Source organism: Haliaeetus leucocephalus, unplaced genomic scaffold (genome assembly GCF_000737465.1).
Source record: "Haliaeetus leucocephalus isolate CR32 unplaced genomic scaffold, Haliaeetus_leucocephalus-4.0 Scaffold184, whole genome shotgun sequence".
NCBI lineage: Eukaryota > Metazoa > Chordata > Aves > Accipitriformes > Accipitridae > Haliaeetus > Haliaeetus leucocephalus.
Window position 1 is genome coordinate 1,509,989 of NW_010972620.1, and position 16,894 is coordinate 1,526,882.

Genomic DNA, 16,894 nt, shown 5'->3' on the forward strand with positions numbered 1-16,894 from the left:
ATTTGTTTTATTAGAAAGTGGCATTAGTATGGCATTTTACCAGCCATGTTATGAATGTACCAGTCATTTTCATCAATAAAGTATGCTTGTGGTCTAGTACTTTTTAAAGTAACACTATAATACCTCCTAAAACTTTTTTGAATGTGGTAGGGTGCTTTTTAAAGAAAAGGGAAAACACATCACTCATTTAATTTTTCAACTGACATTAAACACAAAATTCCATTTTGTTCCTTGGGAAAAAAAATCCCCTCCTTGGGCCAGTGCCAACTAAATCAGCGTGTTATCTGTCTGCCCTCCTTATGCCAGCTAGCAAGATCTGAGTCACAGTGAGGCAACCAACTGGCAGTTTGCTGGAGATCTCCTCCAAGGAACAATAATATCGTAATTTCTATGTATACAAGCATATGCATAATGTTTATTATACATGGGCATATCAAATGATTTAAAGTGTGGCTTAGTTTTTAAAAATAACATATTATTGTCTATTAATCATTGTCCTTGGAGGCTCTTTCATCAATCCACAGGACTTCTTCTGCTGTGAATGCCAGCAATAATGATTTCACAAGCTGGGATGATGAAGACAAACATTAAATGTTGTTTACAACTACACTGGTCATTGATTTAAAAAAAAAAAAAAATCCTCATGGAGTCACAAGAACTCTGTCTGCAGTCATGCTGCTTATCCAGCAAGTAAACCCTATGATGCCCTGGAAAAGCACTTGTATAGAGCTGTAAACCAGACTGGGAGCTGAGAACTTGAAATCTGTCCTTCTTGAAGCTCGCTGCCTGACACCGTGCTAGGAGAGATGGTTTTTCCACATCTGATGTGGTACAGCCCCTAATGCAATGTAATCTAAATAATTAAAATAGAGGCTTGAATAGGATGATCTCCATTTCATACCAACTAGAAACTAGATTCCTTAATGAAATCCCTTTAAAAGAACTTTCATAATTTTTTTATGTTACCCAGTGCACGCTGAGGTAGGGTTTGGGGACCTTTGTGTTAGTTCTGTGTAATTTAGACAGGATGTATTTAGTGAAGCAACTGCTTCCTTCCATGATTACTGAATCATACTGAATTTGCACAGGGCTCTGCAAAATTTCAGCCAAAGCACTGAGGCATCTAAGCTGTACAGCACCACAATGACCAGGGAGGATGCAGGCAATTCTTTTCTACGCAGAAAAGATGTCCTAAAACTCTAGAGAGTGCTTACCTGTACACAGTATTTTCTCTGTGTAGGTCTTCTAAGCCACAAAGAATCTCTGCTGCATAAAACAAAGCTCTTTCCTCCTCAAAGCCTGGGTTTCCCATGTTGTAGATGTGAAACTTCAGGTCGCCTCCATTCATTATGGTCAGAACTAAACACAGTGCATCCTTTGTTTCATAGGCATAGGCTAAATTGACCTAGGAAAACATTTGTAGCATAGTTGTGACAGTTCAGTTAGCTGCTAAGAAGAAAGCACTAACTTTCCATTAAAGATTTTCTCTAGAAAAGGAAAAAAATACATTGACTGAATTTGATATGGGCCTTATTACAATAGCAAACACACATTTTAAAAGTACAGAGAAATCAGATGTTAGGATTTTATAGCTTAATTTGTTGAATCCAGCCTATTTATCATCAGAAACCCTAAAGGTTAATGCTCAGATAGCTTCGCAGGCTGGACAAACGTACTAATTCCAGGCATACTTTTCCGTGTAAGAGAAATCTTAATAATCAAGGGAATCTACACCGCCTGCTGCACTGTTTTGCTGGATAGCTGTCAAAAACCTATCATCTCAGCAGGTTCCCAAGAAGGCCCAGATAGCCCAGTCCTGCGGTGGTCAAACGGACCATCGCTGAGGCATGAAGGTCAGCAACACCCCTGCGAGGCTCCGGTGGGTGCCCCAGGAGCGATCAGACAAACCAAAATATCACTTTTAAATACGGGCCAACGCCTTTCCTTCTGCCAGAGGTAAGTAAACATCTTGCATCTGTTGTATTCACAGTGTTTCCAAAAATAAGCGTAAAGAACACGACAGATGCTGAGATAACACCACCTTTTTTTTTTTGTAAAATCTAAGGCAAGGTTTTAAAGAGACACAAGAGCTGGCACAACTCAGGAAAGCCCTACGTCAGGCAGACCAGCTCCGCGTCACGGGCTAGCTGCTTCCACTACCAATCTCTTCTGATCTATTTGGGTTGAATCTCCTTCAGTCTCCTCCAAGCTCCTCTCTGCCAGGCGCTGGGAATTCAGGTAATCACGCTGGATAAAAATAGCTCAGCCTGATGCAGCCCTGATGCAAGTCAAGGCCTGTAAAATGCATCACGTTCCCGTGGTAGGAACAGGTACCTTGGCTGGTGCATTTCTCACAAATCAGAGACTAAAATGAGACTCGGCAAAGGTGCGCGGAGCAGGACGAGACATCAGGTTCAACAGAAACAGTGCTCAGCAGGTGAGCAGGGACCTGAGCGCTGGGGAGTTCAATACTCACTACGAACTGACTATTGACTTTTTCTAAAATCTGCTTTTCATTTAGTGCCATGGATTCGCCTTTCCTCTTTTTTATTCTCTTCTTCTCTAATCTCTTGCAGGCGTACATCTTCCCTGTCGCTCGGACTTGGCAAGCGCAGACCTGCGAATTAAAGAGAACAATTGCTGGGTAAATTGAAGCAAACACTATGTCTGGGCTGCTCTTCACTCCTCATGATCCGATCTGATTTAGTCCTTTTAAGGTTAGAGACGGCAGCGTAGCGAATAAAGCATAGGCGGGGGCAGCTGGGGAACAGACTACTGTTTCCAAACCTGCTGTGTAATATTGGTTTAATTATTTCACTTTCCTCCGCCTGCTTCCTATCCCACCTCCTTTTGTCTGTGCAGATTTTAATGTGCTCAGCTAAAGCCTGTCCGCGCCTCCTCTGACTCTGCTGCCTAGGCAGTGACCTCGAGCCATCAGTAAAATACAAATAAGGGTGTGACCCTAATTCCACTGTGAATGCAACAGTCGAATACAATATAATTCTCAAAAGTGTTCTTTTGAGATTACAGTGTCATGAGAGGCTAAGTAAACTGTCAGCAATTAACGAAAATCAGCCTCTGTCACATCAGGCTCCTGTAACCTGCAGTGCCTGAGAAGTAAGAAACGCTCTTAACAGAAACTTTCAGAATTACTCACCTCCCCAAAGCCACCTTTCCCTAGTACCCTGTACTGCCGAAACGTGTTTTTCGTTACTGGTTGCCTGGAAGAAGAGGAAAAAAAAAATTTAAAAAAAAATGACATACTACATTTAATGCACTCTCTGTGATTTATTTATTTCAGAGCATACTTTTGAAAAGCAAAATAGATAAATATTATATAATCACATTACTTCAAGGTAATCATGTTATATAATACAATGTATAATGATGTAATTACATTACTTCAATACTATGTATGGCTTGAACTTTTCAATTCCAACATATTAAGCTGTAATAAAATACAACACATTAGTGAGTCATCAGTATAATTTCTGCTAGCGTCTTAGGACCATGGAGGGTTCTGAATCTCCGTTATATAGCTTTGGCCTTTGTGAAGCAAAGAGGAGGCCTGAGAGCTTCCAACAAGATATTAATTCTCATGATATATACAAATTCTTTAAGGGTAGTGCTGGGCTAACACTTTATTGCTTTGTTTGGTCTTCAAGATGAGAAAAAGAGATCCAAAATTCAATCCACCAGAAAATACTTCTGGTGTCTCGACCTTAAACAAAACAGGAAACTGATGTGAAACAAGGAAAGAAACAATCCCGGGAACCAGAGAGGTGGGTTTAGGTGCCGTTCGCAGGAGGGGAGAGCAGGGAGCCGAGCTCCAAGCCAGTTCGGCCCCGCCTCGGGTACCAGCCTCCTGGGAGAGCATCACTGGCAAGAAGGGAGAAAAGCATCTCTTTTCCTTTTAAGGGCCAAATTAAGGGGTAAATAAGTCTGTCTTTCTTTCTGAGGGCAGAGTGCTCCTTAATGATCACTAGACATGATCGCTATCCAATCTCACAGGATTCCCACAAAATCCTGCTCTACCAAAATGGCTCCAGCCCTACATCTCACTTACACTTTGTTACCCTGAAAGTTTTACAACGTGGCAGAAGAGGAACTCTAGATTCAGAGAGATCCGATTTTGTATCCACCACTCCGTCACTGAAGTTTACAATTATATTAGCAGTTGATATGAATATTCCTACCAGCTTTGTTTTCCTCTGGCGGGCGGCCAGCCGGCAGAGGGAGCGCAGTAACGTGGCTGTTCCCACAACAGGGATGATGAGGTTGATGACAATAAGGAAGAAATGTTAAAGTGAATCGTTTCATTTATGTTCATTATTGTTTTTAAAAGTGGGGGAAGAAAAATACACAGAAAGCCAAAACTAGAAGAGGAAAAGATGCTATTTTCAGGCTTCTGTGAGGATACTGCAAATGCTATTGGGGTTAAAAGCGACAATTAGCAGTAATAACTACATGCTCAGCAATGTCCGTGGAATAAATGGACTGTATGACTCCTCTGTTGGAGCCAGCAGGCTGTCAGAAGGAGCCGTTGATCACTCTGTGCTACTAACATCTCTTTGCTAATCCTAAAAACAGTTCTCCCAGCTTCTTAAGCCAAGCATATCCAATAGCTTGTCACATTTGTTGGGGGAATGGAAAAAAAAATCCACAAAGCATTTCAGAAAATTCCTTACCCCAAATGTGAAAATAGATAGGAAATAGCCTGGCTAGAGATGAATCAGCTGATGTTTTTTTAATTGAAATGGAAGAGTAAATGCTGGATTCAGTAAAGACGGCATGTGGAGCATGTCTTGGCATGAAATGGCTCTCCCCTCTGCCCACCGCTTCCCTTCCCTCTTGTGCAGCAGCTTTGTAGCTTTCCAGGGAGAGGAACTGGCACAGCTCCTTTGATGTCCGAGGCATCACGCTGATGCACACCGCTCATGGAGCTGGCCCTAACTCATCTGCCGTAATTAATTCCATTTGTGGAACCCGGGGCTTCGCTCAACTCAAGGTCACTGTTACCCAGCAGTGTACATCTGTCGCAGCCCTCACTGACAAGGAGAAGGCAAAGGACCCTTTCCTTGCAAATTAATACCCACTAAGGCTGCCTGGTTATTAAATGTGCTCAGAAATGTCTAGCCAATAAATATGGTGCGAGGACCTATATGCCGTATTTTTGTCTGTTTACAGTGATTTAATAATAGTTGTAACTGGTCCAGACGAAAAGTCACCATATTCAGAGTGTAGCTAAACAGGAAGGCAACTGAAGTTTCTGAATGTACTTTAATCATGCCTAATGTGCCTAATGTACCCAATACCATTAAACGGCTGAACACTTGAGCCAACACTTTAGAAGCCAAAACTGGCTCCCTGGTGTTTTGGGGTGGATTTCTGTTTTATTCTTTACTTCCCTAGAGAGCAGCATCTGTTTCAGTCTTGCGTGGGTACGGTGTACACTGGATGTGTATCTTACGTTTAGCATTACAGCTGCACAAGGGGAGGTTATAAAAAAAGTGCAATGTGTCCTTCAAGCTGTGCCATGAGTAGCTCGTGGTGACAGGGCCTACAGAGAAATTGGCCACAGATATTTCCCAGATCACAGGAGATTTGGATTTCTTTTTTTTCATAGGCTTTACGTTTTTTCCTATTCACTTGCCATGCACAAGCATGCTGTGAAAAAAAGGTGCCCAAGCTGCTTGCTGGAGCATTTCACTTTCAGAAGTGTGGTGTCCTTAAAGAGAGAAGGGAGCGGCTGAGGAGTATTTATGGGTGTAAGGACTCTCACGGAGGATGAAAGAGCACTATCCATACCCCAGACACCAATGGTACTCGTTGCATGGTCACAGCTGGAGACTCAGCTCATGGTTAAACTGAGTCTTATGCCAAAATAAACATGACTTTTCTATATGGCATCTTCCTGTGGCTAAAGCCATTACCTCTTCTTGAACCTTCTAACAATGAACACTTAAAAACAAATGCTAAAATTAGGAAAACCTTCCTGGAGCTCTCTGGGAGAGCTTCCCTCGAGTACAGCTCAGGGAAATGGGGAATGAGTCTTGATGGACCTTCCTGAAGGAGAACAGTAGAAAGAGGGAGAGAATTGCTGCACAGAGAGGGTCACAAATTGCAAGCATTAGGATGAGGCATTGGTAACGCTGAAGAAAGGCCAAACTGTCTTTATCTTGAAGGCAAGTGGAGCAAACATACTATCTCAGCTGTCAGATTTTGAGTGTATTCTACAGACTTTGCATGGAAAGTGGAAATAAACCTTTCGTATGCATTTTTAATTAAGAAAAAAAAAAAATTGTGACACTTACCTTTCCAACCACTTCCACTGGAGAAACCTGTCGAAGTACATGCTGTTTAGGTATTCTTGGAATGGTTCCCCACTGAGGTGGTCAAGGACAGATCTATCTCAGATGAAAAGGATATATAAGCATTTTATAATCCTGAACTTGGAGCAAAAGAGAAACAAAACAAGAGGAGAAAATCCAGACTTTTTGTATGGTAGGATCATACTTCTACTTTATTTTTGCACTTTATTTTACTCATGGTTTCAATCTAGGAACAAAGTGTTATGTTTGCTGTATTTCTTAACAGGAGGCCTTATACAAGCTGAATAGTAGTATGTACTGGTTATGCTTGCTGAAAATTAACAGGGCGTCTCCCACTGGCTTCAATGGACTTTTACAAAGGCTGTTAGTCACTATACAACAAATGTCTTTGCTTCTGTTAGTAACTTAACACCCTCAGGAACTGAGCTCCAAAACTTTGGGGGATGTTTACATCTGGATTAAAAATTTCTGGCTGAAGCCCATTTCTGTCAAAAAGGGACCATCAGAGGAGTTACTTTCAGCAAAAAAATCAATTTCAATTCCTGCTATACAGAAGTAGTAACTGTGATTAAAGTCAAAGGGCTTTTCCTAACAGCTATGTGCTTTGTAGAGTAAAACAGAGGAAAGAAAGCCTGAACAGGGATGTGGATTTGTTTCTGGATCAAGAAAAGAAATCTGGGCTCACGCAGTGGTTGCAAAGTCTTCTGCATAACCAGAGGAATACAGGAATAAAAAGGCCAGTCTGCAAATGTGAGAAGTAAGTTGCTTGTGACAGGTAACAAGCAGCCAGAGACCAACAGACATCCCATAAGAAAGGCCAAAGGTTCAGAGTGAAGAAAAGATGGGCTAGCTGAGAGCTGCCTGAGATGGAGGCGGTCACATTCTTTCACAGAGGGTTGCTGACCTGCTGGTTTTGGTCCTTGCCTTGCTTACTGGGGCTACTGCATCCACCTCTGCTGGCAGCATTGGTGGGGACAAAACTTGGTTTGGGGTGAAAAATGCCCACAAGAAATGAGTGTTTCTGTCTTGGTGTATACAGACACTTTTGTGTCTGTAGCTAAGGGTGTTTCAGGTATTTGAAGATATATAAGACACATTTCCAGATTTTGCTGGAGGAGGAAATCCTCTCTGAAGGACTACTCTAGTTTAGGAATGGATAATCTATGTTTTATCCTGGAGCAGTTCTAGACCTGAGCAAACAATTCACCAGGAATAACGTGTCTCCTCAGCTTAGCTCCTCCTTGTTCATGAGCTACTATTCATAAGTTTTTGGAATTTCTCAGCTGTTTGAGGTTTTTTTTTGGTAATTCTTGCACCATCAGTTTGGAACAGGCAGGTAATTGCACACACTCAGTAGTCATAAGTCAAATTGTTGTTGTCTTCATTAGCTTTGATTGGACACAGATCATACGTTTTCCCCTATGTGGATTCAAGCTTACAAAATAATAAAAAAAGTAAGTCTTAATGAGCTTTAACAAATGGCCAAATTCAAAGCCAAAATTATAGGGGAAATTGGAGGGGGGCAGGAGCAGACAGTCAAAATATTAAAGGTCAGAGCAGAAGTTAGAGTTATACATGCACTTCTCCCGCAGACTGATCTTATCTACAAAGACGTGTCTGAAACTCATCCCCATTCCTGCTCCTACAGGACAGCAAGCTTCATATTTGTATGTATGCCTCCGTTTTTTGGTCTGACTGTGAACTCTTCCAAAATTAACATTATTCAGTACCTTTAGTAAATACCAACAGCAAGTTTTTAAAACTTCCTTTTGACCCCATTTGAGTCCATGTGAAATGATCAGCCTATTTATCAACAAGGTCTCAAACCTGGCTCATTTCTCTGTTTCAGTTGAGATGAAGGAATGGCTGTCGGTGAATACGAGCCTGAATTAAGTGGTGTCCAACGCTAGCCTATTCCATTCAGTTAATTAAAAGCTGCACGTATTTTAAAGAACAATAGCTGCCTTTCAGCAGCTGTTTGCTTTTTAGTTCCCCTCTTTGGCAACAACAAAGTGCATTTTAGAGGGAACTGTCAGCTTTCAAACCGATTTGAGAACTGGAAACAGGCATCAGGGGGGGTTGTGTCGAGCACAGCTCTGCCTTTGTCATTGGGACTGGCACACACAACTGGTGCAAGTTATACGAGCATCTCTACATGACACCAGGCCAATGCAAGGAAACTGGTTATGTTATAAGAGAAGGCCAGAAATAACCCACATCTCCTACCAACGCAAAGAATAACTGAAAACAGAAAAGGTCAATGAAATGAGTCAAAACAATGAATGACAGCGGAGCGAATTTTACAAATCCCCATTACATCATCCAGGGAAAACAAACCGTGCTCAGCCAGAAACCACATGGGCCAGCTTGCGATGATCCCTCCTTTTCATATTTTTATTGGTTTATGATCTACTGGAGTGAACGTACTCTGGTCAGTGTTTGCAAATGCAGATTGCATACCTGGAGCTTTAGCGCATAATAGCACAAATCGCCTCGCCGCTGCAAAAACTGATAAGCCTTTTCCCAGACAAAGGATGAAATAACGCACGTTCATTTGAACGCCACAGACAGACAGAAAGCATTAAAGAAGCCCCATTCTCCGGGTGAAGATTTTCTGGAAAAGCCATGCGGAGCAAGTTTGCACATTCCTCTGTCTAAATGGACTGTATAGCCACTTAATTTTTATTCACTTTGAAACAGAGATGTTTTCTTTGGATACATTATCATTGTAGCTCTTTTCACACAGCATGAAATCCATGGCTGGTTTACTTGGCTAGAACACTCTGTCAAATACCTGAAACACTAAGTGCCTGTGTGTAGCGTATATAATGGCATGGAAATATTTATTATATTTTGTTCAGATGAAATGACTTCACCGCTTGTCAGCTATGCCTCTAGGATTATGAACATAAGCCGAAGATACGTGCCTCAGGTTCAAATTGAAATGTCTCTCTCTACCTGACACATTCCTTACAAGCTGCTGACTGCAGCCCTGCGATCTTTGGGTATTGAGTTATACTTACTTTGTGCAGTGAGAGAATAGCTCTTTGCAGGGGCTGTTTTCGAGCTTCTCCTCTGTCTGCTGGATAAGATCTTGACTGACTTCGGGAACGCAGGCTGGAGACTGGGGAGAGAAGAGAGAGGCACATTATCTCTGTGGCGAGGTGCAGATTCTCCTTTCTTAACGTGTAAAAGACACATTCATTATTTATGCCCTGAGCTGCTTCCATTCAATTCCAGTGGTTGTGTAAAAGCAAAGGAGCTTTACGTCAAACAGCAGTAAAATAGGATACCGTGGTAACTCGCTCCACATTCCACTCTATCCTCACATTGCTTTTCTGCCTTCTCCTGTACCTTCACCTCCTTGCCCAGCCTCATGAATATGCAGGACCCGCTCCTTGCCAATTCTTTGAACTGCTCCCTTGCATCCCATGAAAAATGTGCTGGCCTGAACTGTGTACAGGCCATTCTCTTAAACAAAAGAGAATTTGCCCAGTGTTTTCACTTCATTGATGATTCATTGTGCTGTCTGAAAAATCCATCTTTTTTTTTTTTTTTACCAGCAAAGGAAAACAAGAGCAGAGCATTGGTATTTATTGATTTATATATAAGTAATATAAAAAGATGCTCACAAAAGTGTCTGGACACCTTAATTCATCATTAGAAGGACAAAAATAATCCAGCAGTTTTAAAATAATCATTTCAAAAAGGAACTCTGCCAACCAAGCACATAAACTCTTTTCATCCTTTCCTCCCTTTAGAGAGAATGTACATTCAGCCCCTTCAAAAAGCCCTTACCAAAGAGAGGTCTTTTGCAGTATGCCTTGATGGTTAACCAGTTTAGGGCCTTTGGGGCTAATTATCTATAAAGACAGTTTTTAGGCAGTCTACATTCTTAGTCATTGACAGTATACTGTAATTATATAAAAGAGTGTATACGCATGTGTGTGTGTGTATATGAGTGTCTGTGTACACTTACTTATAGACATTTCTCCCATTCACATTAAAGCCCCTTTACATAACCAATCGGATTTGGGTATTTTCAATAAACCCCGCCATAGATGACAAAATCCTCTTTCCTTGCCGAAGCCTTAACCCTGGGTAAGGTTCCCCATCCATGGCCACGACCACCAGATGTGCTGAGTGGGTGGGTCACAGAGCATCATCACTCATTCCTGGCCAGATGTTCTCATTAACTCACCCTTAGTTGGGGAAATCCTGGCAAGCACTGAAATGCCTTGCAGGCAGAGTTCAAAAACACTGGGAACGAGGACAGAGGAAGGGGCAGAGGCGGAGCCACAGAAAATCTCCAGCATGGTGAAAGCTGAATTAAGTCTTTTATCTTTTCCTTCCCACTGCTGAAACGTGAATATGATCCTGGTTGTGACATGAAAAAGTAAGTTTGTTCCACCTGAATGTTTTTAAATAGGAACATGGTTTACAGAACTGTCTGTGCATGCTGCGTAATGCAGTTTCACTATTCAACCCTGACAGACAATCTGCAGAACATGCTGGATATCTTTGACCTCACTGAACTATTTCCTCATTTCCTCCATATATTCCTCCATTTCCTCAGAAAATGGTATCTAGGGAACACCCACTTTTAATGGCAGAGTATATTGCTAATAATTTAGAAGTCTCACAGTTTCTTGAGAGGTAGATGAGCCCCCACATTATCATCTAAAAGATTAAGAGACTGAGACAAAGCCAGATTTTCTCAGCTTGTGTGGCCACTGAGGTTGGGTAGAACAAGTCTCAGTAAATCAGACAACTTACAGAAATTCCTCACTGCAGATGCCCATGACTAAATCTAAGTCCCCAGTTTTAGTTCAAGAGAATAAGTAGAGGCAAGAGTGAAGCAGTGAAAGAATGAGGACAAAACCTCAAAAGTCCTGTTATCCAGTCCTACAGCTGTTGCATTGAAACTACCAGGGAAATAAAAAAAAAAAAAAGGCTTTTAAAGGAATATTCAGATAGGAACTAAAGCCTAATGATCAGAAGTATTTCAGTTGATTTCAGCTAGGAACCATATGAATTAATGCCTGTACTTTACAATTTGCATACTCAATGGGGTATGTACACAAGCTCACCGGCAGCCCAAAACTTGTACGTGGCTGCGTGAGTCCACTGCTCGGACACCTGGTTACCTTGAACATCTCTCTGATTTATAGGGTACAGAAACACCACTGAACTCCATAGTCTTTGTACTGCTGTCAGTCAGGTGTCTTCTGATGTGAATGCAGTTGCACTTAAGTAAAAGTGATACTAGGGCCTCTAATTGAAGTTACTACTAATTAAATCTAGAACTTGTTCTACATTTATCGGCCATGATTGGGATCCAAAAGCTAAGTATTAAAGCCCATAATTAGTAATTTAGACCAAGTGACCTGATTCTTATTCATGCCAGGCAACTTCATTTCCCAATGGGAGGTAAGCTGCCTTGAGGTTAGTGTTGAAGGTCATGCCCATGATGCATTATTACAATAATAATTCCATCAAATTTTGTCTGAGAGCAAAGCACATTTAAAAAAAAAATGAGCTAACTCTTTTTCATAAAGAAGTGAAATTCTTAAAGGGAAAGGGGAGAAGAATGAGCAAAAGAAACTGTAAGACAATGTGGGAAGTATTTAAAAATGGCACGAAGTGTGATTCCTCTCTCCAAGTTTGTGGGAGATATACAGTCAACACTTGGTTTTTCAAAACCACTCATTGCTGACCTTTGAGTCTTTGCTTCCTCTGAACAAATCGAGAGCAAGCTAACAATATCAAGGTAGGTAAAGACATAAATACACTAATATCCTGTACATGGACTAAAGCCTCACAGTGTAGTGCAAGCACTTTACTAGACCACTTCATTTTCTGTAACAAAAAACCCCACTTTTTTTTTCACAAGCTGATCATTTCCAAAGGTTTTGTAGGCCCAGCAAAACATTTGGTGTCATTATGCAGCCCTTCATAGTGTTCAGGGCAGAGCAGCTGCACCACGTGTATGGGAGAAGCCTACCCAACCCTTTCCAACTCTGCATACAGTTCTAGGGAGTCTTTGTATGAGCCTTCTTGAGATTTTCCTCGAGACTTCATTGTTCCCGCTGCTTCCATGAAATAACCATGACTGCCATTCTCCTGTTTGAATCCTGTGCATACCTACGGCCTTCAAATGTTCAAAGCAAGCCAGAAACAATTACAAGCCCAAACCCAACCCACTAACCTACTTTTGCTCCCCTGGAGAACAATTAGGTAGCACAGGTTGTGAGTGCAAGAAAGCATTCGGATCCCAAGAGTGAAAGCTTCCAAAGGTAACACTTTGGCCACTTACAGAAGAAAAAGTTTCTTCTTCCCTGGAGAGGTGCAAAAAGATTTCTGCAGCCCTGATGAAATGGTTATTAACACGATTCTCCCACTGCATTATGGGTAATGGCTGTAAAAGCAAATTCAGCTTTTACGGGGGAACAGAGACACCTCTTCCAACATATTAAATGTCCTGTGGCAGCTAAGAGAACTGTACCCCATGATTAAGACCATTGTATCTGAGCGTGTGACAAAGAATATGCTGCTAACTCTTCACAAACACCTGCAGAAACCTGTTATGTTTTCTTGTATTCAAAACAAAATGCTGGGTAGTTTTAATGTGTACAGTCCTATACTTCCTCTGATGGCTGTTCTGTTTCCTGAAGGCAAAGAAAGTGATTCTTGATCTCACTTATGATAATGTAAATCAGAAATGATGTCAGTCAAGTCAACAGAGTAACACTAGGGTAAAGCTGATGGAACTGAAACCAGATTTACGGCCCAAGACTCTGGCAGCACAAAAGTGCTTAAATTGATCCAATAACAGAAATTTTTCTCATATCATTATCCTTTTTGATCAGTTTAATAAAAGTCCAAAAGTCCAAACTACTTTCACCAGGTTTTAATAAAAATTTCCTATCTATCATCTCCTGTATCTTCTCATTTATGGCCAGAAACCGAAAACCTTTGTATAAATATTTTGTTATTTGTAAACCAACATCTCAGTTTTATGATGCCCTATTTATTTTTTAAGAAAAGAACGCAACTAGGAATTGGATTAGTGATTATCTGAGAAACAAGAAATGGATATTCAGTTACTTCTGAGTGCCATTAACACACTCTGAGAAAAAAGTCTCCATTTCTAAATGTTGTTTTTTTCTAATTTAAAAGACAAAAGAGATCCTCTCAGCTGCTCTTCTGTTTCAGTAAGTGGCCTGAAAACAGCTGAGATGTCACACACTTGTTCAAGGTTAGTTGTGTTCGTGTCCACAAAAATTCGGAGATCACCGTTCCTTCCAAATTAAGCCTCTGGGCTTGCAAGATACTTTTGCTGAGAGATTGATTACAGCTTCTCCCCCTTCCTCTCCTGTTCACTAGGACGCAACTACTGATAAACAGCACGGCGGCCAGGTTTGAAGCTGGATGCAATATCACCCATAAATACCAGGTTCTTGGTGGGAGCCGAGAGCATCGCAAGCTGAATGCAATCTGGTCTTTCCTGCACTGCCACAGTTGTCCCCGGCAGCCTGAATGCCAGGAGACCCGTGCCAGGCAGCCGTGCCCACGCTGCATCTGGTATTGCCCGTGTCCCGGCACTCGGCACCTCGCTGAAGTGCAGAAAAGAAGAGAAATATGATTCTGATCAGATGAAAGCTTCCAGGCTATAACTCCCCATTATCTGTTATTTTGAATGTCATGTTGCATCATTTTACTATAAAATGTAAACTCTCCTTTTTTGACAACTCTGTAAGTTTTGCTACAGGCTACTTCACTCAGCCCTTCAAGACACAGTATTTGTTGACCTTCACTGAACAGGATAGCAAACAAATAAGCCTTCTCATAAAATCCTCTCTATATGTTTGCCATGGTACTCACACCATTTCTCTGACGGTGTTTCCACTGTGACTGCGTGGAGGACACCTGACCTTTTGTCGAACTATCAGCTAATCAAATTCTTTATAAAACAAGCTGAAAAGCCAGCAGTACCATGGGAGGCATTCAGAAGACCTCCTCTGATAATTTTACTTTTTCATTAAAACTTGTTATTTGTTCTAATTTTCCTTAAGACAGAATTTCCAAACATTTAAAATGTATGACTTTGGTCAAGATGTAGTACACTATAGGTGTTGCCTCCAAGTCTGTGGAAGCGAAAGCAGGCAGCCAGCTAGCAGAGATTTACAACTTGAGTGAGCAAAAGCATTTTCCTGACAATGCAGCAGCTGGAGTTAGCCTTTCTGAAACTGGGGTGGGGTGAGCAGCAGGTGTCTCTGCGTAACCGGCTCCGATTATTTCCACTAGCTGTACGGAGCCCAGAGCAGATGCACACACAACACAAACCTGCATGTGCAGAGTTGGTTTATTGTGCTCAACACTGCTGTTTCTGGGGGAAAAAGTGCCCAGATGACAAAGGGAACTGAGAGAGATGTGCTGAGACTCCAGTTAGAGACACGTATCCAGCTGGGGTCACCACCATCTGAGAAAGCTATAGAAAGCTGATGAGAGCTCCAAGTGTCTGGAGGGCTGAGAAACATACTTGGGGAAAAAAATGCTGAAGAGAAGCATTGAGGAACTAGATTTGTTTAGTCTGGAAAAGTAAGGGTGAAACATGATAAAGGTCTTTTAATAAAGAAATGTTTTTAATAAAGAGGGCAGGGATCAAGAATTCTGCATGTTCTGCTCTACACTGGGGGAAAGATGTGAAGGAATCCACTTAATTGGATATCAAGGCTTTTTTCCCAATTTTTCACACAGAGAAGCACAAGAACAGGCATATGAATATTGTGGAATCTCTTCTCAGAGGTCTTTGAGACCTCTGAGGGCAGACAGACATCTGTTGATGATCTAAGTGTATTTGATCTCTGTTCAGTGCAAGAGGCCCTTGAGCCCTCTTCCAGTCCTTTGTACCACTGATTTGGAAAAACACTGGACTCCTCTGTAAAACACGGGCACATGGTGTGGCCCCAAGAACAGATGAAGAAGAGAGTTTGTATGCTGAATGCTCCCCAAAGGAAACCTGGAGCTCTGAGCAAAGGAATAAGTATCTTTTTTGCAAATGAACACTCCTGCTTCAAAGACAGTTGTCTCAATCGTCATTGTCTCCTACAAAAAAGAAATAGCTTGCAGAACCCTGAACTTCAGATCAGAAGAAGGGATAGCATTGACTTTGGTCCGACTGGCTTTGCAAGAAACAGAGCAGGTCCGTAGTCCAGAGGTAATTGGTTATCCTTACACAGTGTGTTTCATCCAAGAACCTCAAAATACTAAAGCTTCATTGCATGATTAAGTCTTCATGAGCTAGGTGGCAATCTCTCGATGTTTTACAGAACAGTGAACAGGGAGGTTAAGAGTTCATGTTTTGCAGAAGAGTTGATCATCATCTGTGACTGAAATCAAAGAAGTCTCACTGAGATAAATCAAAGCTAGAGATGCTCAGATTCCCCAAATCAGTCCATTTGTAGCTTGCAATTAGTGAATAAGGAACAGGAACCTAGAAATACATTATAGGCTTTCATTATATGCCAACTCTTGCCAGTGGATGTGAGTCATCATGGTATCTTAAAGCATGACAGTTCATCACTACAAAAATTATATGAACCAGAAAGATACCACACTCTTTAGATTGAATAGACTTCATGCAAACCTTTGTCATAAACACAACTGCTTTCCTGGCAAGTTTCAGACATGCAGCCATGGTTCTGAAACATGATGAGTTATTTTAAAAGCCACTTGCATAAAATAAATAATGTGCAGCATATGTTATGTCTCAGGTTATGAAAACATTCCACAACAAACTAGCTTCAAACAATTAAAAATGTTTCAGTCAATGGACAAAAGTTCAAGCCATAACTTTTTTTGAGCTGTCTCTGGTTCCAAGCACTTCTGTCTTAATGATACGTGTATTTTCAAATGTTGACAGCAATTTTCCACATATAATCTATTTGCAAATCTCCGCACAGATTGCTACTAGTAGAGACCTCAAAACTATGAAAGAAACAAGCTAAAATGAACTTTGGTGTGAGATGGTGCATGATGGGATGAGAAGAGCTCATACACAAAACCCTAGAAATACTGGCTTCATCCAGCTGTTACGTTGCTGCATTTGATTTGCACTCATATGGCCGTGACCCAAGACCAGCAACGGAGCGCAATGGTTTGTGTCAAGGATGGGACATCTGCCACATGCAATGCCACTTCTGCTGTTGCTTTTGTAGAGTTGCATTGTTCTCCAGATGTTTGAGGAAGGCTCAGCTAGCAGGGGCAGCGGTTACCAGGATAGGTAGCAATGGTATCACTATCAGGGGTGACTGTCCTCAGTCCTTTGAGGCAAAAAGTCATAAGGAGTCATGAGGAGGACTGTAATCAGAGCAGTTACAAGAAAAAAGGGAGGCTAGGTAGATATATCCAAGCATGCTGGAAGGTGCAAAATCAGGGAAAGACAAGTTTATATGCTCAGGTAATGCGTGTTATCAAACAGGAAAGGAAATGGAAGGCAAAACAGAGGCCATGAAATTGTGCCTCCAAGGCTGATCTGCTACTTGTGGCTAGAGATCTAC

General features: G+C 41.5%; 1 protein-coding gene across 1 annotated transcript in view; it reads right to left on the reverse strand.

Annotated features, from left to right (window-relative positions):
* Positions 1-16,894, reverse strand: part of GRK5 (G protein-coupled receptor kinase 5) — a 97,602-nt gene that overhangs the window by 21,634 nt on the left and 59,074 nt on the right. The window contains exons 5-9 of the mRNA XM_010564685.1: positions 9,356-9,456; positions 6,315-6,407; positions 3,158-3,221; positions 2,477-2,617; positions 1,215-1,405 (exon numbers count right to left, since the gene is read on the reverse strand). Of these exons, the coding sequence (XP_010562987.1) occupies positions 1,215-1,405; positions 2,477-2,617; positions 3,158-3,221; positions 6,315-6,407; positions 9,356-9,456 (590 nt within the window). The remainder of the gene's footprint in view (positions 1-1,214; positions 1,406-2,476; positions 2,618-3,157; positions 3,222-6,314; positions 6,408-9,355; positions 9,457-16,894) is intronic.